Source organism: Triplophysa rosa, linkage group LG22 (genome assembly GCF_024868665.1).
Source record: "Triplophysa rosa linkage group LG22, Trosa_1v2, whole genome shotgun sequence".
NCBI classification, from domain to species: Eukaryota; Metazoa; Chordata; class Actinopteri; order Cypriniformes; family Nemacheilidae; genus Triplophysa; species Triplophysa rosa.
The window spans coordinates 6,998,963-7,024,188 of NC_079911.1; the positions used below are offsets into that span (position 1 = coordinate 6,998,963).

Genomic DNA, 25,226 nt, shown 5'->3' on the forward strand with positions numbered 1-25,226 from the left:
ATAAAACAATGCTCTGTGTTCACGTTGTCTTTCAATGTCTTCATAAAACCAAACGAAATAACATTATTAACAGAAAAATAACAGTGTGAGGATCACAGGTAGAGACTGGCTGCAAAAACAATGTCCCGCTTTATCTTCGTTATACCTGTGGGGAAAAACAAAGAAATACATGAGTTTTAAAATGAACATGTCCACCATTACCAACATTTCACCCAAAACCTGTATGACTTTGTTTCTTCAGCAAAACACAATATTTTGAAGTATGTTGGTAACCAAACAAAACTGGACCCATTCACTTCCATTGTATTAACAAACAATTCTCAAAATATCTTCTTTAGTGTTCCACAGAAAAAAGTCATGCAGGTTTTGAACCACATGAGGGTGAATCAATTATGGCAGCTTTTTTTGTATTATTCTTGTTTAAAGTATATTTCTGATTCAAGAAAAAAGCTGATAAATAAATTAACTCTCTACCAGTCAAGTCTTTAAATCTATCCAGAGTAAACTGGATGTATTGCATGCATCTCTATTCAACAGAATGAGTCACAGTCACAAGCTTGTCCTACCCATTGCAAATTTGTTCTCCAGCTCCGTGTTTCCAATGGCCTTTGCTGCCTGGCACATCTGCCTCAAGAGCTCTTCCAACCTTCGCATACAGCGGATAATACTACCTGAGAGAGAGAGAGAGCGAGAGAGAGAGCGAGAGAGAGAGAGGTCAATTATTCCCAATGGACTGATAACATATCCGCTCAATCTCTCTTGCTACATACCAACCACATTTGTTCATCTTTTAGGCTTTGAATGTTCAGTTCTATTAGTTTTGTTTATTTCGATGAAACTCTTGACTTTTCCTGGCAAAACTGTTTTTCTGATTTGGTATTGCAAGTTCTCAGGTGAAATAGGGATTCAAAGCGATGACTCTTACATTCTTTAAAATATAACATTCCTCCCGCATTGAGCTTTATCACACCAAGTGCTTTGGGGTTTCACAAACAGAGCCAAATTCTCACTCAGGGGTCTGGCGCGCGCTCGCACGGGGGATTTTTCTGATAGCAAGACATGTTTTAAGATCACGTCATGCTGCGGACACGGCCAAATCTCAGAGCGCAGACCTCGGGGAGTACATGTGCTGACAGGACGTTTAGAGACCTTCAGCTTTTCAACATGCATCATGACCAACTACAAAAACTTGTGATTATTTTTCGTCTTTTTTTATTTCTCGGAAGTCATTTGTGTTTTTTGTTTGTAGAGTTTGACAGTTCAATAATATACCCGTCGCGTTCAAGTTGGGCAGTCAAGTAGGGGAGTAAATCCCAACATGACAAACATGTCAAAAAACACTGACTGAAATATTTCTCATGATCCTATGCTTGAAAATAAAAATGTGCAAGCGTTATAATTTCTTTCAATTAAAAACAAAAAAAGTATATATTTTTGAAAAGCTTGACTTAAAGTTTATAATGGCTGCTTTTCGTCATCATTTTAACAGTTTAAAAAGCATCTCCTTGATAAAATAAGACAAACATTTAGCAGGCAATGGAAAACTACACTAAAGATGCTGAAATGTAACATTTGATATTTGATTTGTCAAAACATAGCTCTGATGAGTTCATAATTATTCAAAATTTGGAAAAAAAATCTAATAAAGAATAAACTAGCGACCCTAACCACCTTTGACCCATTGATGTATATGAATAAATAAATACTATATAATATAAACATATAAAGCAGAACACCACTGGTTCTTGATCATTGTCTTGATAGATCTAGTACCTTCAAACACATCCGTCATCTTGCAAATCTGTGAGAAGGAGGAGCCGTTGGCCCAGGTATAGACCACATCCATTAGATGTGGACGGAACTGCTTTAGATAAGTATCCTCATCCACATCTAGCTTTGCTTCGGCCGACACTTTAGCGATACGCTTGGCACATTCCTAAAAACAAATCGCACCTTTGGTCAGTGGTTAATAAATGCTAAATACATAAAGAGATTTACACTGAAGATAAAATCTGACTAACACTGTCTAGATGACAGTTTTATGCTTAATATTTCTGATACAATCAATTGGAATTTTATTACGTGCAATCTTTTGGCTCTATGCTACACAACCTCCTTTATCTTAAAGGGGCATATCACTCCGAGGTAAAATGAATGATTTATTCTCCCTCATGTCATGCCAAACCTATGCAACCTTTGTCTTGGGTCAAACCTGTATGACTATCTCCCGCAGAACACAAAAGATGATATTTTGAAAAATGTTGGAAACCAAACAACATTGGTTCCTACTGACTTCCACTGTATGGACACAAAACCACTGAGACGTTTCTCAAAATATCTTCTCTCGTGTTCCACAGAAGTCACACATACAGATTTTGAATCAAATGAGGGTGAATAAATCATGACAGAATTTTTTTTTCGGGTGGACTTTCCCTTTAATGTCCAAGTACAAAGTGCCTTCACAACTTTAAAATAAGGTGTAACCCAGTTGTGTGTCTGACTGTTTGGACGGGTGACCAAACTGACCCCTGTGTTCCACCACAGGAAGTGCATCTTTCTAGGATCAGCCTGACCTATCGGCATAATCCGTGAACGTAAGCAGTGCAGGGAGTTAAGAGTTGTTTTGTAAATATCACGTGCGATAGCGAGCGTGTAATGCGAAGAATTTGCGAGGCTGCTGGCCGAGTGAGTCTTCCTCCCCAAACATGTTACCTGCATCTGCCGCAGAGGTGCTGCCAGCTGCTCCGTCAGTTTGGGCATCTCGTTGGCCTGCGTAACATTAAAACGGGTTATTAACCAACAAAGAACGAAACAGGACAAGAGCAAATATAGCAGCTGGACTGAACACACATCTTGATGTAGAAATGTTGTTCGGTTAACAAGATTCTTCAAAATATCTTCTTTGTTTTGCATATCGCTGGTGTCCTTCTGAAACCTCGTATCTCCATATTTTGTCATTTTTTGCCATAAATCATTATTTTTTGTCATCCTTAATGTTTGTCACTGGATTTTGCAAATACGCTGTAAAAAAAAAACTTAATGTAATGAAGCTGTTTAATTTAAGTTAAGTTAAACCAACTTGGCTTTATAAGTCAATTAAACTAAAATTACAGTAAACTACAGTTAAAATATAACTAACTAGTGAAATCTAGTTTTCTATAAATAAATCTAGCTCTCCATGTTTTAAGTCAGTTCAATTTAGCTAAAACCTAATTAAAAAAAAAAAAACTTAACCAATAACACGTATTAAAAAGTGCTTTAGTCAACTTTGACAACACAGTATTTAATCATTTAAATAAAACATTAAATGTTTTTTCCAGCGAATTTGGACATATGAGGTTTTGGAAGGACAGTGACGACGATATAACTCATGTTCACAAACAGAGCCACAAAATGACAGTCTGCAATTTTCGTGCCGTGTTGGACTGAGCAGGATTGAACACGAGCCCTTTCGACTTCTGGTAATAGAACCATCTTAAGTAACCAACTTATACTCGGTTGAAATTTCGAAATGAAGCCGATTTCATGACCACATAAATCAATCTCTACAGTTAAAATGAACAAATAAATCTGTAAATACACTTGAAACACCTCTTTCTCATGCAAGTACTGCGAAAAAGAAAAGGAAAGACAATCACAAGCAGAAGGCGTTCCTGTCAGACCATGGCACGCTCTTCACAACGGTCAAACAGAAACCAGGCATTCACACTGAATGACCCCCTTCCCAGCATTCATAGCCTTCTTAAGCCAAACAAAACAGGGCATTAAGCCCATAACAGACTTTTTTGTTGTATGTGCATCTCGACCACATTTCAGTGAGCATGAAGACTTACGTTTTCCTGGAAGACGAAGCAGCTGAGAAGCGCGGTGGCCTGCTCCGCTGTAAGGTCATTGAAGAGACCGTTAAATATCATTTCAGTCAGCAGCAGCTCATCCGCACTGTAAACACACAAAAACGCCACTGGACACTTTAGAAACAAGCGTGGGTGTTGAGAACGAGTGTAGTCTGGAAGCAGCAGTTCATTAAAAAGCAACTGGAGTTCGCATCGTCAAGTAACGGTGACTCATCCTGCACTTAAAGGCGTAACCAAAATGTTGTCCAATCAGATGCCACCAATACCATTTGACTGGCTAAATCAAGCAGCAAACTGTGTTATCCAATTTTAAAAACAGTTTGACCACATCAAATCAAGATTTTCAAACAAAGGTTTCTTCACTGCAATTGTAGTCGCTTGTGGGTTTTTTTTTATCGAGATGTATAACAGTATAGAGATGTACAAACTCTATAACTTCAGGATACAGTGAAGAGGATTGTCTTGTGTGTGTTTGCTTTGCATGACTCTACCTGCTGATCTCACACGCCACACGACCCTTCATCTCGATGACATCAGAGGAAGTGGCGAATCCCAGGCGCCGCAGCACGCGCTTCCTGCACTTGAGCTCGTCCATCTGCAGCACGGTTCGAGCTTTCTTCAGCTCGCGCTTCGCCGCCTTGATGTCGCCTGCAATCTGACATGCACACAAACACCACAATGATGAGAAAACACGTACAACACGTACAACATGTCATTTCTGTCGTCTATCTATAAAATTCACACTTTTATTTCGATAGCTGGATGCACGCGGTGTCATTTTTAGCCCCTTCATGTTTATAGCTTGTTAGATGTTATATGTAATCCCATAGTGAGCCAGTGTTTTACATGATTCAATCGCAAAGCAATTCATCGTTTGTAAAAAAGTGTAAAGAATGTAAGAATAAAACACTGCTGATTTGGCCCTACGACAAGAACAACATTACAATCCCTAAAATGAATCCCTCGACAGCAACACTAGCGCTTAAATTATACAGTACACACCCAACTTATGCAGCACATTCCATAAAAAAACAATAGTGTTTTATAATGGTCACAGTGTTCTTCGATCACACCTGCTACACACCCTTGTGTACAAAATACACCCCTAAAGGTTTCCACAAACAAACGCACGCAAAACGATAGGAGTGACCTGTGAATATTAGTCAATGGCTCATGTATGTGCATTACATTTGCTTTATGATGGTAGATACATGTCTGCAGTGGGCACAATTGCTTCAGATTATTTATAAACAGAGGAAAGCATAAGAACACAACTGGAAGCGACCCAAACAAGTCAAGACTAAGTTGTTATTAGGATGTCTACTGCTAGTCAGCATAACAAACAAAACAAAACAAAACAAAACAAAACAGAGGTCATAGGGACGCATGAAACATCTGCAAAGGTGCCACATCCAATTTAAACTTTTGGAAGTTCGGTTGTATAAATCCAAGTTTTTGATATCCAAGTTGCATAATGTGAAACTGTTATTGCAGTGAAGCCTTGCATATTCATTTGTTATGAATAATCGTATCTTTTGGTTTATGTGCATCAAATAAAAAAGGAAAATGAATCCTTTTATGGCGTTCATGCTTTTGTTTAATTTCTGTAAGCATTTATGAAAAAACTCTGAAAAAATATTTTGTATATATTGTTAAATATTGTATTTTACAATACATTTTAAGGTTTCTTGTATTTTATACCTTTAATATTGATACATAAAATACTTTATACATCAAAGTTATTATCGTTTACATTAAACATTTCTGTTTATTTAAATAAAAGAAAATATTGGCCTGAATATTATTAAAAAAAACTTAAACAAAAATGAGAAATGCTGCCTCATGAACTGAAATAGGTTGAAGTCGAGGTACTAAAATTAATAATTAAAATAAATACAAACAAAAAACAATAAATACTAATAAATGCATCTTATTTAGCAGCATAAAACAGAAAAATAAACAAAGTGACAAAAGCACATTGCTAAATATTACACTAAATATATTTTAATTTATTTGTTTTTGTTAATTTAATGCAATTATAAAAATAATTTATAATTATTATTATAAATGATAATAGTAAAAACAATCAATCAAAATAACACTTCTGAAAATTACAATAAAACAGAAAAAGGCTTCAATAACGTATTTACTTTATCCCAATTACAAGTAGCATAGACGCACTGCCAAAAATGAATTTCTATGCATTTTTACTTCCAAATTCAATTACATTTACATTACATTTATTCATTTGGCAGACGCTATTATCCAAAACAACTTACAAGTCGGAGAGCATATAACATTTTATCAACATTTGAATTGCACACAAAAGATTAAATGAGCTAAAAACCCTTTTACCATTTTCAAACAACTGACCTGACTGAATGATCTAAAAACCAAGCACTACCAGGAATAATCTATACAAATATCAGGTATTATCCTCGATTTGGTCATACCACCCATCCCCAAAACCCTTCCTTAAGGCCAGTATACAAAACATACCTAAAACATTCTACAGTGTTAGTGCGAGTTAAAAGATTAAAGTGTCGGTCGGATTCATCAATTACACCACAGTGTGTCTGCGCAGCCTTAAAGCCATTATCCACTTCACATCTTATCTGAGATCATTCTAACATGATTTACACTCAGACTGAAAACAGCACATGGAGACGAGAGGAAATGTTGTGAAATAAACGAAAGGGCAAGTATTTCTCACTCCTTCAGAAACCACAGCCAACGATCGACAATACACACCTCAGTATTCAATCCCATCATGCTTTATAACGCATTTGCTAATGCAAATGTGCGTTCAAAATGTCACGACCTACATTCACGAACGCAACTGGAACGTGAGCGCAACACGGCCATGACCTTACAACACCCTAGAAAATATTTTAATGTCCTCTGAGGAGAACACAATGTATTCACATTTACCTAAAGAAAGATTTATATTCTTTATATTACGTTTTGTTAGCTACAATCCCTCGGCTACTATAAGGTTTAGTTTAGGGCTAGTCTCAAAAGAACTAGATTGCTTTTTAGAACAAGACTCCTGTCAGAAATCTAACAATAGTTTAATCTGGTTTTAAGGGATATCCCAAGCCACCCCAAGACTCAGTAAGACTTAATTCTGTACCACACAAACAAACAAATAAAACCCCTATTAAGTCCAGACCTGCAGGGGCCGTGTAAAACAAAACATCCATAATCTTATTGCACAAAATGAACAACAATATGGCCACATGGTTGTTTTTAATCGGATCGGAGTGCCCATTCACACTGCACTAAAGGCCAGCTTCCCGCCTTTGTTTGATTCTGTTGGACCTTTAAGATTTAGGCCACAGGAAGTGACACCCAAACCCATTCTGGAGCGCTGAACAATACTGCCGTATTTTAAGCGACATTCTGCGCTGAACCGCCAACGCTTGCGTCAATGAAAAGATATGACATTGTGCACTTCACAATTCATCTATGATCTCGGTTTGTACATCGTAAAGACTCACCAGGGCTTTCTTCTCACACAGGGTGTAAACAGCATCCAGGTTGGGGTCGCTGTGCAGGGGGTGTGTGTACATTCTGTGTTCGAATGCTTCCACCTTTTGGATGACTTTCTTCAGGCCTGGGTCCTTGATGCCCATGTCGTCTATTGGGTCCAGCAGCGGAACGCTATCTGGGAAACGTTTCTGCACCTCCTGGGAATCAGAAACCAAAGCAATCGTCTGCTTTTCTATTCAAAAACAGTTATTACGGTTGTCATTTAAAACATTTTGTGATGAAATGGACAGTTGAAATGGTCAAATCGGAGTTAGCATTCGTAACTAATTGACAGTGAAAAGTAAAGGGGGGATTCTCATAAAATCTGTGTTTCAAGATGTCAAATATGATTTTTTTAAATACCTGAATCAACAGCCTTTGAGGCATTAAAAACAAGCATTCATTTTAAACACGTTTTTTGATTTTTTTTAAAAAACAAGACTTTAATCTCTTTACCGTAACATTCTAAAAATGTCAATACCGTAGCATGTTTTGCTAAAAAAAAGAAGAAGAAAAAAAGTCATGATGCCTAAGCATTACAGAAAATGATAAATGTAACTTTTTGAAATGTGGAAAAGTACCAGTTACAGTAATGATAATCAATATTGTTGTGTAAACGGCATGACCAGAGAATATTAAACTTTTAACTAGAGAAATACAAAGAAACGTTAACCTGTAAGGTAATGACATTCCAACAGAAAATGCAAAAAAATAATAATTGATTCCTATATTAAAATTATTCTTTAAAAAAAATCTTTAAATTTATTTATGTTTATTTTTTGTGCTACTGAATTTTATGTTTCACATTTAAAATCATTACTGTCATGGTGTTTCAGTGGATTTATGAAAAAGACCCAAAGGAACTGTGTGGGAAGGTTTCAGAATAGACAATATTTAGGGGAAGTTTACACAACACCGCTTTTAACTCAAACTTTTGATGCATTTTGGTTATATATTTACACAACAATTGTGTTTCATAGTCCTGACAATGCAAACTTTTAGAAACAAGTTTCAATGTGCAAGTTTTTGATACCAAACACTGGCACGTGTCTAGCTGCAAGACAAAAATCATGCATTGCATTGTGGGATACTGTGTGCTCTGGTTTTCGTCATATTTCAGATATTCAGTACATATAATGCACCGTGCCATCTGCTGACTGAATACTGCAAACGTGTAGTATGATAGTATATGTAGTGTGCGCAGTATGTGTGTGTGTGCGCTGACCTGTATGGATTTGAGCATGCTCTGTCTGTTGTCATAAGATCGCAGGTCTTTGGGAATGTAGAGACGGACGGAGCTGATGGAGGTGATGAGATGCAGCATTACTGGAACAACCTGAATAATAAACAAACAGCTTGGATTGGAGGAACATCCAAACGCTACGCCTGCATGAGGAACTTAACGTCCATTCTACCATATATGGAGCAAAACCACATTGTGAAGCCAGAGGCTCAATCTAAACACATTTAGCAGCACTTGAGCAGACATGAAGCAGGGTTTTAGGAGCCAGTAGAGATGATAGAAAAAAAACAAGAGACATCAGTTAAAGTCATTCAGCCTTGACCCTCTGGGGCTCCAGGTAAATCACTTCACATCTGGAGAGAAACATGAGAAGATCAAACCACTGTCATTACATGAGAAAAACTATGAGTTTTATTTTGTCAATTCTACTCCATATATTTGATAAATGAATCGGAGTTGCATATTTTTTTTTAAGTATTCACCACCTTCAAGGGACCGATGCTTAGAGAAGAAGTGAAATCAAATGAAATCCGTGTGAAATTGAGCTGTCACAGGCTGAGTTTCCCCATTTCACAGAAACTTCACATCATCAATCTGCTGACTTTGGATGAAACCAAAACACAAACCACCATGAAACAAGGGCTGTGCCTGAAAGCATGTAGCATCACATAATAGCACGTTCTACGGCCTTGGCCTGGGAACTCCTACTTGTGTGGTTTCCTGTAGATGAACTCTGAAGGAAGTAGTCTGGATATGTTTTTTTAAAAACTAAGCTGGTGTGGCTTTTGTGGGATGCTCAAGAAGACAAACTCATGAAATGACACTGGGACGGTGATATAGCATCGGTATGTCACCTGCATCTCGCCCTTCTCTGCTGGGGCTGCTGGTTTGGCCGTCTCTGTGGCCGAGTTCTTCACGCTGTCCTTACTGCAGTGGACCAGAACCTCCAGCACATACAACGGCTCAGAATCACTAGCGGCAGCCTGCAAGAACATATCAACACATTACACAAATCTTGTCACACTCATATATTATTTCAACAAAGAAATAAAAAACAATGGGTACCTTAACATTCGCCTTCTTGGAGAAATTGACGACGAGTCCCCAACCAAAATCCAAATCATTTTTTTTTACCTGTAGACGACAAACTCAATCAACAAAACGACTTAATTCGGTTAACTGATTTATTAGACTTTAAAGGTCCAGTGTATGAAATTTAGCGGCATCTAGTGGTGAGTTTGCAAATTGCAACCAACTGCTAACTCCACCCCTCCCTTTCAAAGCACTACGGTGGCTGACACAGAATGTCGTCACGTTTTTGCTTCTTTGCCAAAGGAGATATCATACTTAGGAAACGTGCTCTGTAGAGCAGTTTGTCCATTTAGGGCTACTGTAGAAACATGGTGAATTCCATTTAAGGTGACCCGTGGTGTATGTAGATAGAAATAGCTCATTCTAACAGCGGTTTCACACAGCAAGCGTAAGCAGCGCGTATTTTTTTCGACGCACATGTTAACAGATGAGAGCATTCATACCGCACGCGTAAGCAGCAGCGCAGCGATCATTTCGGCGCAGAGTCTATTTTAGCTGCGCAGCTAACGCTCAATTAAAGCGACAGTGCATATGGGACAGGCATGTTTAAAGCATGTTAATAGTGTCTAATAGTGCTCCTGCTCTGTCTACGTATGTACTGCTTACGCTCTGCATACGCATGCTGTGTGAAGCCGGCGTAACACCGCATCGCGCCACGTCCGGTGTGGACAAATTTTTAAATTATAATGGGTTCTATTGCGTTCTATTGTCTCTTGTCGCGTCGCATCGCATCCGGTGTAGACACGGTGTAAGGTAATATAAACACAACGCTTCATTATGTAGGGTCTTAATACACCTCGGAAGACATAGTTATGCATATTATATTGCATTTCTGTCAATAGATCCTCCAAAAAAAAGTGACACATTGGACCTTTAAATTAGAGATTAAATAACTAACGATTACAAAACAAAGCTGATCTGTGATGGCTACACTATAAAAAAACAAGTATAGAAGAGAGAGATGTTTACCCTGACTAGTCTGCCGGGCTGCAGGAATGGCAGACAGTATCTAGGCTTGTGAATAAAGTCCTCAATCTCTTTGCCCAGTTTGAAAAGCTGCTGGCGGATTTTGTAGTAGGTCACCACGCTCTCTTCATTGGGGATTTGTATGGCATTGTAATCCTCCTCCAACTTCTTCATCTCTGTGAGAAACACAGAAACGGAACATAAGGACAGAAAATCACCACATCCAAAAAAATCCAAGACATTTACACAAAGGCATACATAACTCAAATAAACAAACAGTTCTTACTCTCGACAACACCAGGCACGGCTCTGTAATGTTGGAACTGGTAGAAGGATTTCTCCAGCATGTACTCTGGGTTGATCTCTTCCACACGCAGCAGATTCAGCACCATGTTGTAGGTGAGATGAAAAGCGCTGTTTAGAGGATCAGCCGAACCCTGAGAGGACGCACGGCGAAGAATTAAACACGTGACACTCAATACAACAACACCACCAACATACTTCACTAACAACCATTTCAAATGGATTCATTCCAACCAGTCCGAAAAAAACAGAAATTGACTCATTCTCGCCTGTATAACTTTCTTTTTTCTGCAGAACGCAACAGAAGATATTATGAAGAATGTTGGTAACCGAACACCACTGAGACATTACTTAAAATATCTTCTTTTGTGTACAGGTTCAAATGACTTATTCGCTTATGCTGACTTGTACATATTAAAATATATAAAAGAATAAAGGAGCATGTTACATTTTATTGCGCTTTAAATGAGTAAAAAATTATTATTGACAAATGGACAAAACATAGTAGCAAGATAGTAAGATAGATAGTAGCAAATTAAAAAAAATGTAAAATTACAACTAATTAACATTTGGGGTGAAAGTAATTGGTCTTTTAATGTCATAAATTGATTTTTGTTGTACATCTGCCTGACAAGATTGTTACACTGAATGACATTTTAGTGGGCGTCTTCTGTAAATCAGGGAAAAATGTATGATATTTATGTTTTGCTCAGAAAAACAAAAATGCAATTAAATTTACCAGAAAACTTTTTCTTTTTTTTGAACAACAACAATTTAAAGCAGTATTACACTTATTGCTTTTATGCTTAAACCCTTTTTCGTCATTGACCCATGTATAGATAACTATTGACCACAACTATGTTAAGAGGGAAAAATCCATGCCGTTTCCAAGCTCTCCCTATTAATCGACATCTTACGCAACAAAGCCCGGTGGAACATGAGACAACGTGAGGCGATGACATGGCTTTCCCAGTACAAACTACAAAATAAATTCAAATCACAAGTGTGTTGAGCAAGACTTCATCAGACCCCTAACAGAGATGGGATACGGCAATGTGAGATTGAGGAGGAATCCACAGGGAAGGAACCTGGCATGTATGCGTGAGATCTTGTGGAATCGACTCTACACTGAAGAGTATATTTATGAATGTGGCGGCCCGCCTGGACAAAGTGCCAAAAGCTTAGTGGAGGTTAAGGGGTTTAGGAGTTTTTGTGCGTCACTGTGTTGGTCTTCAACTGAGTGCAATGTGGGACTAACTGTTTAACAACCACGTTGTGGACAAATGTGGATGTGAATCCAGTTGGAAGAAAATATTCTTGTTGGTGTCACACTGGACCATTTAAAAACCTAAATATGGGTGTATTGGTGATATTGTATTATGACATATACAGCGATAGCATTTTTTTTTCTTCTGTAGAGCAGTTTGTCCGTTTAGGGCTACTGTAGACGCTTCATTATGCAAGGTCTTTATACACCTCTGAAGACGTAGTTATGCATATTACATTGCATTTCTGTCAATAGATCTTCCATAAAATGACACACTGGGCCTTCAAACAGTCAAGTTACATTAACATGCAACCGTTTATCGTCGTTTTACCTTTAGTAACTGTTTGCCCACCGCGGGGCTCATCTTCTCATCCACCATAAATATGACGATTCCCCTCTCGTCCATTCCTCTTCTGCCAGCACGGCCTGACATCTGGATGTATTCTCCAGAAGTGATCTAAAGTGGAGGAAAGAAATGCATTTATTACCTTAGTGCAGGCACTGGCTACAAAAAGTGCTTTTGAATTTGCCAGCGTGAACTTTCATGGAAACTTTGTACTTGCTATTAAACACCTTTTAACTGCTTCATGCTGGTTTTTTGTGGGTCTGAGTAAGCAGTTTGGTTACATCTCACTTTTGGAGTGTTTGGATTCTCCTTCAGGTTAATAACTAAAGACTGATTATTATGAATTACTACAGCGAGAAGTCGCTTTCATACTAATGCAGTTCGACAGTAAAGAAAAAGTGTAATGCAGCATTCTTCCATTTTACTGCATTCTACAGTTAACAATAAATGCCATTCACAAATCATTGTATTTACGTACTTTAACATATTTAAGAGTAAATATATTTTTATGAGAAAGAAAAGCAGGTTCGACTTGATTTGATTGGCTCATGAGCTGCTAGAGGGGAGGAGTCAAAAAATAAGATGACTGATGTCACCCAGAGCCATTGAGAGAGAGTCGTGTCAACAGAAGTTCAAAATGTTTGCGTGTCACGTGATTCATGGAGCCTTCGGATAGTTCCAGGAAGTTATTTTTCCTCTTTAAATGCTTTATTTCTTTATTCATTAAATGACTTGCGTCTTTAAATGAGTTAAAAGTTCGTCATAATCGGTCTGTTTTGCTGCAGCTCCACGAGTTACTAGTAACTTCCGGGACCTATTAACCACAATTGCTGTGAAAACACTGTTCCATTGGAGTCAACGGAGCTGACGCAACTCTCTCAACGGCTCTGATGTAACCAAAAATTAAAATTCTGTCATCATTTACTCACCCTTTTGTCATTTCAAACCTGTATGACTTTCTTTCTTCTAAAGAACACCAAAGATCAGCGACCTATTCACTTCTACTGTATAGACACAAAACCAATGCAAGTGAATGGGGACCGGCTAACAATATTCTTCAAAATATCTTCTTTTGTGTTCTGTAGAAGAAACAAAGTCATACAGGTTTGAAATAATAAGAGGGTGAGCAAATGATGAAAGAATTTTAATTTTTGGGTGAACTATCACTTTGAGGTGTCTAACCATGAACATTTTACATACGGTTCTACATTAACCATCGATCATGAAGCTGGATGTTCTGTTGACATTCATAACGGTGCTAAAAAACACCACAGTATGTGGTCACTAATAAACATTACTCTGGGGAAAAACCTGCAGCACCCGAAAGTGCTTCCAACTCGCTTTCCTTCAAACGTTCTTACTGGCACAGCACCGATTAATCACAATCTGGCACGAACCTCAAACAGCGAGCTTATGCTTTCAACCCATGCGTTTTGCAAATATTGTTTCTGCCCGATAACCCCTCCAAATGTTCTTCTGCTACATTACTGCTGACCCCAGATCAGCTTTTATCCCTTTTAGTCCTGGAGAGGGGCTCGGTGCCTGCTGCGTGTTAGCCAAAACCTTCTGGCAAGCTCATGGATACCAGATGTTCCCCACTGAAAGTTTTAGATGGCAGCCTCCATCGCTCACTCGCGCTGTGCCGGAGACGCCAAGGGCCTCTTTGATTCACAACAGCTTGAATCGTTGCTTCATTCACGCAAACAATACGTGGCAACTTGGACGGCGCTGCGGCTCGACCCCGTGTCCTCAGTGAGCGACTGTGTCCGTAGAGTAAGGCACTGCTGCTGGAAGTCATAAGATCAAAAAAGTTTGTGACTCACCCAGCGGAAGTCTTTGCCGTCGAATTTGCGTGCACTGGTAAAGAGAACGGTTCGAGCGGGCATGTTGATCCCCATGGCAAATGTTTCCGTAGCAAACAAAGCCTAGAGGGAAAGAAACATGTTAACACCCAAAGTGTTTCTGAGAAGTTCGATTTAATGAAAATGCATGGGGACATAGCTTTACAACATAAACAACACAACCACGAATCCCACCAACACATCTCACCTTCAGCAGCCCCTCAGAGAAGAGAATCTCAATGGTCTCCTTTAGGATGGGAAGCAGACCTCCATGATGAATTCCAATCCCCCTCTTGAGCAACGGTAGAACATGCTCAACCTGTAAAGAGACGACATCATTTAAAGGGACAGCTCACCCATTTATTCAGTCTCATCAAACGATGACATTTCAAGAAATGTTTCAGTGGTTTTGTGTTCATACAATGGAAGTCAATGTTGTTTGGTTACCAACGTTTTTAGAGTAAAAAAGATTATAGTGCAATGTTTTCTTTTCACTGTGCCAGCTCATGAGAAAATCCTGAGAACAAGCCATGCTGATGGATGGCACGTCCCCTCGTAAAGGAAACATTTATATGAACCAGACCCCGTGATCACTCATCTCCCAAACGCAAGAGTTCTGATCTGGGATCAGTTTATCTTAACGGACAAAGCGGTGTCCACAGAAAATCTGATCTGAGACCAGGCCCAATTCTGCACTTCTGCAATGTGGAAACGGATGAAAGAACTGTGAGATGTGGAAGCGGGAGTAACACGGTCAAAGGCGAAGAGGAGGACCCGAATGGAAAAATTTATGAGCTTCTTGAAACTTGCGAGGATTGCCAAATTCTTTTGCCAAAGCCACGCATTTTCACAAGGCATCCCCGAACAAGCCTTGCACGCACAGCTCGACTTTGCTGTGGGTAACGCGGTAGACCTTTATTTACCAAAGCAACAGCATTCGAGCCAAAAATAAACATTCTGGTCAAACAAAAAAAGCTTTACTAATTTGAGGAGCCTTTAAACTGTGTTCATTCTAAGTTTCACAAGCTAAACGTGGCCCAGAGAAATGTCAACATTTTAAAGGGACAGTTCTCCCAAAAATGGAAATTCTGTCATCATTTACTCACCCTCAAGTTGTTTCAAATCTGTATACATTCCTTTGTTCTGATGAACACAGAGAAAGGTATTTGAAAGAATACTTGTAACCAAACAGGTCTTGGACACCATTGACTACCATAGTAGGAAAAAGGTCTTTATAAATGTCTTTGTTCAGCTGAAAACAAAAGATATTTTGAAGAATGTAGGATAGCAAACTGTTCTGGGGCCCATTGATTACCATTGTAATTTTTCCTGTGTTAAATATCTGTGTTTATCAGAACAGATACATCTATACAGATTTGGAACAACTCAAGGGTGAGTAAATGACAGAATTTTTGTTTTTGAGTGAACTGTCCCTTTAAGGGGAGATGAGAGATGCAAATCTGTGTATAGATGAGCTAAGACAACGACTATGTTTTTAAATCTTCTTCTTCTGAAACGCTTGAAAACGCTAGTGTAGATGCTTCATCTACACTAAACATCTGAAAATGCTTATATTCTTGTACTGCGCATGAGTAAAATGTAATAATCTTGAACAACCCTATCAAACGGAAGCGCAGCCAAAACAACTGCGTCCCACGACGAAAAATGCTTTGTTTTTGAAGTCTCCGTTTAGTCTACATTACAACGTGAAAACAACATTTTCAGATTTATTTGGAGAGCGTTTTCGAAAAGCTTTGTTGACATTGAAAAAAACAGTCTCAATCCAAAACGTCGAGAAAATGATGCGTTTTCAAACGAAACCATTAGCGTGGACAAGGCATAGGAACAGAATGAAGTGTGAATGAAAACCTATGGCTAAATACTCAAACTCAGAGACCTTGATGTCAAAGCCTGTTATAAACAACTGAGCCAAAGTGACATAGAAGTAGCTGTATATCTAAAGGTATGAACAAACTAGGCAAAGGCAGACTTAGACATGTGCCAAAACCTAGCAAGATGTTCGTCGTCCACTACCTCAAGCGACCTTTCATGCAGGTGCCGCAAATAACGTTATTGATAATATTGTAAAAATATTGTATAGCTGACACTCTACAATAGGTTGTGGTACTGTTTAACAATTTCTCTTTCTTCGACAAGTTTATATTGAGTGTGATTAACCAAAAAAGCAAAAAAACTACAAAATTCAAGATAAAGTTGACATAGCATTTTTTGTAATGATATCGCTATCGTAAATTCTTTTTATTTTGGCCACAAAAAAAGTAGTAAAAGGCATAGTTCACTCAAAAACTAAAATTCTGTCATCGTTTACTAACACTCAAGTTGTTCCAAAAAATATATATTCAGAGAACGTTTATAATCATACAGTTCTGGGGAACTATTCACTAGCACAGTATGAAATAACTACAATGCTAGTCAATGGTGCCCCAAAACTGTTTGGTGTCCCACATTCTTCAAAATAACTTATTCTGTGTTCAACAGAACAAAGAAATGTTTACAGGTTTGGAAGAACCTGAGGGCGAGTAAATGACAGAATTTCATTTTGAGTGAACTGTCCCTTTAAAGTCTGATCTTGTGACAGCCCTACCAATAAAACGTCCTCAAAAGCAACCACTTTGGAGAGCTCAACATATATTGGAAAAACTATACCGACACATCGGTCAGGTCATGTTAACACTGTCAAGACCAGGTACCTGTGGCAGCTTCTTGTCTTCATCAGAAAGGCAGTCTATGGCGTTGTTAAACACTTCCTCCACCAGCTTTTTCTCCTCGTCTACAGATAAAGAGCAAATCATGAGGGATTAGAAAGACAGCAGCTGGAAAAAGGAAAACAACTTGTACATTGACACCTCACACGAGTGAGCTCAAAGGCCTTTAAAAGAATTCAAGCATCGCTGAAGAGAGTGTGCGTTTTAACACGGATGCTGAAGGAGTTTCCATGATCACATGAGAAACGCTTCAGGCCAGAGATGCACGTAGCGGGGTGTGAAGAATGATACTGAAGAGGGAATGGAAAGAGTCGATGAGTGTGAGAGAAGGAAAAGCTGCTATGTTTTCCTACTCTGAAGACAGCCCAGAAACAATGGATCATTTGGGATTAGAACATCTCTATTTCTGCACGTGACATGTGGCGTTATCGGATCTTAGAGGGCTTAACGCATTAAAATAACACAATGTCAACTAAATATAGATCAATGGTTCTCGAATGCAACTGGTTTCACTTTAGGACCAACATTATACATTGGACTTCAACAGGTTATAGACAGTACAAAAATGATTTTTATTAAAATAAAAATGTTCAGAAATTAGACAGTTTATATTTTAATATAAACAATAATTCAAATTTTATAATACAAACAGTTGAAAGGAATTAAAACTCAATTCAACTTTTGTTTATAAAAACATTCATTTTTTTCACCATAAAAACACCTGGTCCCCACAACCCGTGTTTACAGTTCTTGCAACTGAACCGTTATTTAAAGGGAGAGTTCACCTAAAAATAAAAACTTTCATAATTTATTTACCCTCACGTAATTTCAAAACTGTATGACTTTCTTCTGCAGAACACAAAAGAAGATATTTTGAAGAATGTTGGTAACCAAACAAAATTGGCCCCCATTGACTTCCATAGTATAGTATATTTTAGGGTGAACTATCCTCTGTATTTGTGCTTGCCTTTTCTTTTACGATGACAGAACCACCTCTTGAAAAACAAAAGTGTCCAATTTGACCACAGCAAGAGTTAATGCTTTGTAGAAGGCAATGCCTCTGAAAGACACAGAAAACTAACAGACCCCTAGACTTTGGAAGCTGAAAATGTTCTGGAAAGCTTCTACGAAATCACACTTGGGTTGGACGGCTCTTATTATCTGCTTAGACAGAGCCAATCAAAACAGCCTCCCTACCTAAAGCACAACCTGTAAAACAGAAACAGCTGTGTGGACCGTCAGCACCGCGCACGTATACCATCAAAGACCGAAGATTAAACTTTAAGTACATGCTACTTCCCAACCAAAACAAGACCACGATTATGAAATGCTTCTGTGTGCACCACATCAAGACCCTTAAAAAAATCGAATTAGACTTGCAAAAGCATCATGGGAAGTGACAGCACTCCCACAGCTGAAGCTGGTTAAAGCCCATGTGGCCTGCGAGCGTGTGCATCCCTTCGCATCAAGAGAGCTCAACACATCAACAGACACACGTTCATGCGTTTGGCTCTGTGACTGCAGCAAATTCTGTTTGGAATAGATGAAAATTCCCCGGATCCAATAACGGTCCAAAACTTCAACTCATTTCTTTTTCTGACATTTTGGCCGTGACTTGTATTTATAACATTTTTCTGTAATTAATAGGAGGAATAAGTCTTTTCAAGCAAAAAGAGAAAGACAAACCACTTTTAAGTCTTAAAGGAACAGTTCATTTAGTCACCAGAGTTGTTCCAAATGTGACCCTGGACAACAAAACCAGGGTCTTATATGTCAATTTTTCGAAATTGAGATTTTTTACATAATCTGAAAGCTGAATAAATAAGCTTTCTATTGATGTATGAGTTGTTAGAATAGGACAATATCTGGGCGAGATACAACCGTTTAAAACTCAGGAATCTGAGAGCGCAAAAAAATCAAAATATTGAGAAAATTGCCTTTGAAGTTGTTAATCAGGGGCACTGTGGCAGACCATCCACTCACAAAAATAAAGTTTTTATATATTTAAGGTAAGAAATTTACAAAATATCTTCATGGAACATGATCTTTACTTAATATCCTAATGATTTTTGGCATAAAAGAAAAATCGATAATTTTGACCCACACAATGTATTTTTGGCTTTTACTAAAAACGTTCCCGTGCTACTTTAGACTGGTTTTGTGATCCAGGGTCACAAATCTGTATAAATATTTTTGTTCTGATGAACAGAGAAAGATATTTGGAAGAATGCTTGTAACCAAACATTTCTTGGACCCCACTGACTACCATAGTAGGAAAGATTGCTATATAAATTTCTTTGTTTTGTTGAACACAAAATGTGATATTTTGAAGAATTTAGAAAAGCAAACAGTTCTTGGGCACTTTTGACTACCATTGTCATTTTTCCTACTATGGTAGTCAATGGTGACCCAGAACTGTTTGGATACAAGCATTTATCCAAATATATTTCTCTTTGTACGTCAGAACAAAGAAATGTACACAGATTTGGAACAACTTGAGGGTGAGTAAATTATGACAGAATTTTTTTCATTTATGGGCGAACTGTCCCTTTAAAAATGTTTACTTAATTGTTTTTCTACAATGAATAACTGTGTGCTTCTTCAAAAAACTTAGTTACAGTTCACTCTTTGTAAGTGTGAACTGATGAAAGAGGATTGTTTAACAATGTAAGTGGTGCTGGCAAAACTCACCACCCCCATTGTAGGGTGTTGCGGGTGTTGATAATATGCAAGTTTGCCTCATTTTTTTCTAACAAAACAGTCACTGTCAGAAGTTTCAAGCAAAGATTAGTTCACTAGGATTTGTTATAATATTGTTTTGCCTTTCCAAAAATAACAAGATACCTGTGTTAAAATCCAGTTTGGCCACCTGTAGGGCGTAAGCCTCGCACTCCTTCTTACTGAAGCTGAAGATGATCACCGGCTGAAAGTTTCTCTCCATGATCATCTTCACAATCTTAAAGACGTTGGATGGACCTGTGAACACATCAGTATAATAATTCAGTATTCTAGCAAATGTGAACCCTCGATTTGTCTCGAAAACAGGGTCAGGTCGATGATTTAGATGCACGGAAAATCATTGCGAGTCTGTCTGAGATAAGGGTAACATGTGGTTAATTATTTATATGTCTGAATTGAAAGCTTGAGGTACCCGATTTCACTTTTTTTGTCGAAAGGACCTTTTACTTTTAGAATTCACCACAAAATGCCATTTGCAACCTGTTATGCTTCCCTAATCCGTGTTTGGAAAATGTAGGGAAGGATTTTCTTACAGGAAAATGATTGGATCTTTAATGCGTGAGGGGAGGGGTTAAAAATTAAGAGGACTTGGTGACATCAGCTGAAAAGGCAAGTTATTTAAAGGGGTGGATCAAGAAGCTAAAATATGTTTTCATGTTTGACTTAAAGTAAAATGCATGAGTCACACTGCTTTTATGACACTTAAATGCTATTCATTTGTTTTTTATAGCTTGACTTGCCCAATATCTCCTTTTGTGCTCCTTCAAAGTCAATTCATTTATGTTTTGGGCTTAAAGTTCACCCAAAACACGAATTACTCGCCCTCAAGGTGCTCCAAACTTGTATTAAGTTCTTTTTTTGGTTGAACACAAAGAAAGATATTTGGAAGAATAAAAATGTTAGCAACTGAGATTTCTGGGGCACCATTGACTACCATAGTTGAAAAAAATATTGTATAATTCGCAGAATTGCATAAAACACAAAAGAAAATATTTGGAAGAATTTAGGAAAAGAAACAGATCTGGGGCACCTTAGACAACCATTTTGCGAATTATACAATTTTTTTTCAACTATGTTAGTCAATGGTGCCCCAGAAATCTCAGTTGCTAACATCAACAGAACAAAGAACTTTATACAGGTTTGAAACAACTTGAGGGTGAATAATTCATGACAGAATTTTCATTTTTGGGTGAACTATCCCTTTCATTTCATGTTGACTTTAATGCATACAAACCTTTGGTTCCACCCTTTCTGCCTTTCGGGTCCCATTTGGCCCCACTGTTGCCTCCTGTTTCCCCCACGTCCCTCAGGACCTGCATGGCTGTGTTGAAGTTGTCTTCTCTGAAGTCTCCCTGACATGAAACACCAACATATTATGATTACATAACCACAACATTTTGATAGCTTGGTAGTTGCGCAAAACTCTATTGAGAATCTGCATTCAATAAACTGAAGACATGGCACTCTGGAAATGACAGATACACCCATAGCCTGCCAGACCGGTTGGAACAAGGAGTGGCTTATTGAATTCCATGTAACAGAGGGTGGCACAGTGTGCTTCAAACCCAGATGACTGAAATATTTGACTTGCTTACGTTCTCATCCACAACAAGATGTAGTCCGTCGCCCCCTGCTGGAAAGATGTAGTGCTGCAGGGGAGTGGGGCGGTAGTCTGTGTACACCACGTGACAGGGCTGTGTGTAAACACAAGGCGAGTCAGAACAGGAAGTCATGTGGACAGATCAGCTTTATTTTAAATAAAGAACTTTATGAAACAGGACAATAGCAACCCACCTGTTTGTGTAAGTGACAGATCCACTCTGCAAACTGTCGAGCGTTGGGAATAGTGGCCGACAGAAAGACGTAGTGCACGTTGTCCGGCAGCAAGATGATGGTTTCCTCCCAGACCACCCCACGCTCTGCACAAAACAAGTTTATTTTACGTCAATAACGCTTTTAAACTGTCTGCAATAATCAACTGTTTGACATTTGATGATTAAACATCACAAACCGGAGTCTCTCATGTAATGGATCTCATCGAAGATGACCCACGCCACCTCCCTCATAACCTCTGATCCTCTGTAGAGCATACTCCTCAAAATCTAAACCAAGACGCAAACAAACAATAAACAAACAAATAAACATGGACCAGTCCTGATTAGGGTTGGGCCAAAGACGATGCCATCGTCCAACAATCGTAATTCCAACAAATGTTTCACTTTTGTCACTTGACGCTTGCTGCTCCATGCTGCGGGCTGCAAATCACATTGTAAACAAATGTGAACAAAGCTAATGGGCATTAAACCTCACACTGTACAGATCAGACTAGCCTGGCTTTTTAACTGTGGCGCTCGTGCTGTATAAAGAGGAGGCGCAGTTTGCGCAGACCCACATAACTACCTAAAGAAAACACATGTCTGCGCAGCTCTCGTTGTATAAAGAAGACGCGCCTCACTTTATAACTGTTATTTAATATAACATCAGAATAACAGTGAAGCTCGCGCTGCATAAAGAGGATGCGCAGTTTGCGCAGACCCACCTAACTACATGAAGACGACGCATGTCTGCGCAGCTCTCGTTGTATAAAGAAGACGCGTGCCTGCGCAGCTCGCGTTGTATAAAGAAGACGCGTGCCTGCACAGCTCGCGTTGTATAAAGAAGACGCGTGCCTGCGCAGCTCGCGTTGTATAAAGACGCGCCTCATTATATAACTTTTATTGAATATAACATCAGAAATAACAGTAGAGCTCACGCTGTATAAAGAGACCGCGCAGTTTGCGCAGACCCACCTGACTTTATAACTATAAAGACGACACGTGTTTGTGCAGCCCGCGTTGTATAAAGAAGACGGGTGCCTGCGCAGCTCACTTTGTATAAAGCAGACGCGCCTCACTTTATAACTCTGGGTGTTTTCAGACATGTGTGAGAGTCCATAACAGGCTGTTGTCTCACCTCAGTAGTCATGACCAGACAAGAGGCAGTGGGGTTAATCGTGACATCACCGGTCATCAGACCCACGTCCTGAAACTCCTCATACATCTCTCTGTACTTCTGGTTGCTCAAGGCCTTAATGGGGCTGGTAAAGATCACTCGCTGTTTTTCTCTGAGCGCCAGAGCGATGGCATACCTGCATGCAAAGAGAAGAAGCAAAGACTCAAAACTCTGCATCGGGTCTACTTCTGTGTCAAACATGCTATACATGTCACAAACAATATCTAACAGACACATACTCTGCACACACTGTCTTCCCTGCTGACGTGTGGGCTGACACAAGCACAGACTGGTTGTTGTCGATACAGAGTATGGCCTCACGCTGGAACGGGTCCAGTACGAATGGATACTCCTGAAAGAAGGAAACCAACCAAGTTTGAACAAATGTAACATAAATGTAGACATAAAATGTTCACGTTTAGTTTAAGATACCTTAGAAGCTTTTCCAACCCTTGGCTTTAGTTGTTTATATTCTTCATCGGCAGGTAAAGCCACCTGAGAACAGAAGATGAGGTCAACAAATGGACATATAGCATTCTATTAAAAAAAAAATAATGAATTCAGAGCAACTTATTACAGACCATAAGTCCATAAATCAAGATATCAAACACTTTCAAAACACTTCAATGCATTAGTTATATTTTTATCTACGTTGTCCAGACCTCATGTGTGCATCCCTCCACTGTCTCCACCTGCTCCGTTTTTACTTTAGGCATGAGCTCTGCCAAACTGAAAGACAACACAAATAGAAACATTTCAATATATATTTAGTTGTCACGCAATTCTCTCCTAAACGTCTTACACACATTTTAGATAAACAACACAACAAAAAATAAAAATGAGGTATTTTTTGGCACTAGTAATTCCATCCTGCATGACTTTAATGGAACGTTGACTGACAGCCTCGGTCATCATTCACTTTTTGGGGGTTTGGGGTAAACTATCCAGTGTCTTCTTTGAAGACACAATGCTGACGGCTCCTACAAAATAAGAACAATTCTTACTTGATCTCTTCAGAGGACACAGTTTCCAGTTTTTGCTTTTTCCCGAGCACCATCTCATCTGGACCATCAATGTCAGCATCTCTTTTTCGTACAGCTGCAGCTGGTGAATCCGTCTGTTTTTTACCTCCTTTATCAGGTGTTTTCCTTATATAATTTCAAAGACGTATTAATATTATTAACTAGAAATATATTAATGATAAATTATGACTGCATTATATTAACAAGAATGACATCTCCAAGCCTCAAATGTAATTATCTGACATATTTTGAATACGTTGTCAGTTAGCATTTTAAGCTTGTACAACGTAACCCACATATTGTGCTGTTTTACTCTGTATGGCCAAAACTAATTTGTAAAAAGCAAGCACGAGGAGCAAACTAACATTGTATTAGAGTGGCACGTTAAACCCCACACGCACTTTTAGGAAAGTTCAAATGATATGCATAACATATAGCATTTCATGTTTTTTTCAAATACTATATTGTTAAAAATTAAACATCAACGTATAGTTTGTATTTAATGTGTGATGCATCAGACTGGAAAAGTACGTGCGCGCGTCTGAACGCAGCATGCGCCCAGCATGGCAAGACAGATACCGCGATATCTAACGGTGTGAGCCACCGGACACATTCTGATAATCCTATTTACGGTCTGTTCACTCACCCTGGCTGAATTTCTAACTTTGGAGTGACTTTTTTACCAGAGCCAGACTGTTCTTCATCAAAAACACTGAACAAATCATCACCGAAGGCGTCCGCCATGGCTGTAGACCCAACTCCCACAGTGCACCGCAAACGAACAGGAAATGACGTCTACAACTAAATGTGTGAAAGCAGCCACGGTAAAAGACAGAAAAGTGTTGATGAAAAAAAATTGAAGTGCCCTAAAGTTACAACGTTTTGACTTTTTTCTTCTGGTCAGAAAATATTAACTGAATTATTCAGAAAAAGAAGTGTAAAATGAGTCTTTTTTTAGAGACAATGTTATAAAATGATTTTTATGTAAACTGTTTTATAGCCATATGGGCAGTTGACAAATAAACCGTACAATGTGTCCTATGGTGTGACAACACAAAATGTGAAGACAATTTTAATATTTATTGTTATATTAATAAATATTACTATTAAATATTACTATTAAATACATATGAATATAAATATGAATGTTCATATATCATATTAAATAGCAGAGCGATTTATCTTAATTGTTAGTTATTTTCTAGATTATGTCACACCCAGCTCTGGTCACACCCATAGACTGTAGGTAACTCCATAGGACACAGTAACTACCCATATAATAGCAAATAAAATGTATACAGGCAT

At 38.6% G+C, this 25,226-nt stretch overlaps 1 protein-coding gene across 1 annotated transcript; it reads right to left on the reverse strand.

Annotated features, from left to right (window-relative positions):
- Nucleotides 1-31: 31 nt before the first annotated feature.
- On the reverse strand, nucleotides 32-24,690 carry mtrex (Mtr4 exosome RNA helicase). Its single transcript, XM_057320509.1, has 27 exons — nucleotides 24,568-24,690; nucleotides 23,904-24,047; nucleotides 23,562-23,628; nucleotides 23,332-23,394; nucleotides 23,139-23,251; nucleotides 22,861-23,035; nucleotides 21,920-22,010; nucleotides 21,703-21,827; nucleotides 21,504-21,602; nucleotides 21,143-21,260; nucleotides 20,014-20,145; nucleotides 17,155-17,234; nucleotides 14,652-14,762; nucleotides 14,426-14,527; nucleotides 12,588-12,713; nucleotides 10,973-11,123; nucleotides 10,690-10,862; nucleotides 9,694-9,762; nucleotides 9,483-9,611; nucleotides 8,611-8,721; nucleotides 7,355-7,543; nucleotides 4,346-4,509; nucleotides 3,834-3,939; nucleotides 2,713-2,769; nucleotides 1,774-1,936; nucleotides 567-671; nucleotides 32-145 (listed from the first exon to the last, which is right to left on the reverse strand). Exons 1-27 carry the CDS (start codon nucleotides 24,663-24,665, stop codon nucleotides 93-95), a joined length of 3,114 nt encoding a protein of 1,037 aa, XP_057176492.1. The 5' UTR covers nucleotides 24,666-24,690; the 3' UTR covers nucleotides 32-92.
- Between the last annotated feature and the right edge of the window lie 536 nt (nucleotides 24,691-25,226).

What these genes read in the sequence shown, in the direction of transcription:
- mtrex (XM_057320509.1), bottom strand. Translation starts at nt 24,665, where the DNA reads ATGGCGGACGCCTTCGGTGATGATTTGTTCAGTGTTTTTGATGAAGAA. An exon ending in CAAACTGGATTTTAACACAG is followed by an intron (nt 17,235 to 20,013) that starts GTATCTTGTTAT and finishes CTTTATCTGTAG; the next exon opens with ACGAGGAGAAAAAGCTGGTG. An exon ending in GCATGCTCAAATCCATACAG is followed by an intron (nt 7,544 to 8,610) that starts GTCAGCGCACAC and finishes TCTGATTCCCAG; the next exon opens with GAGGTGCAGAAACGTTTCCC.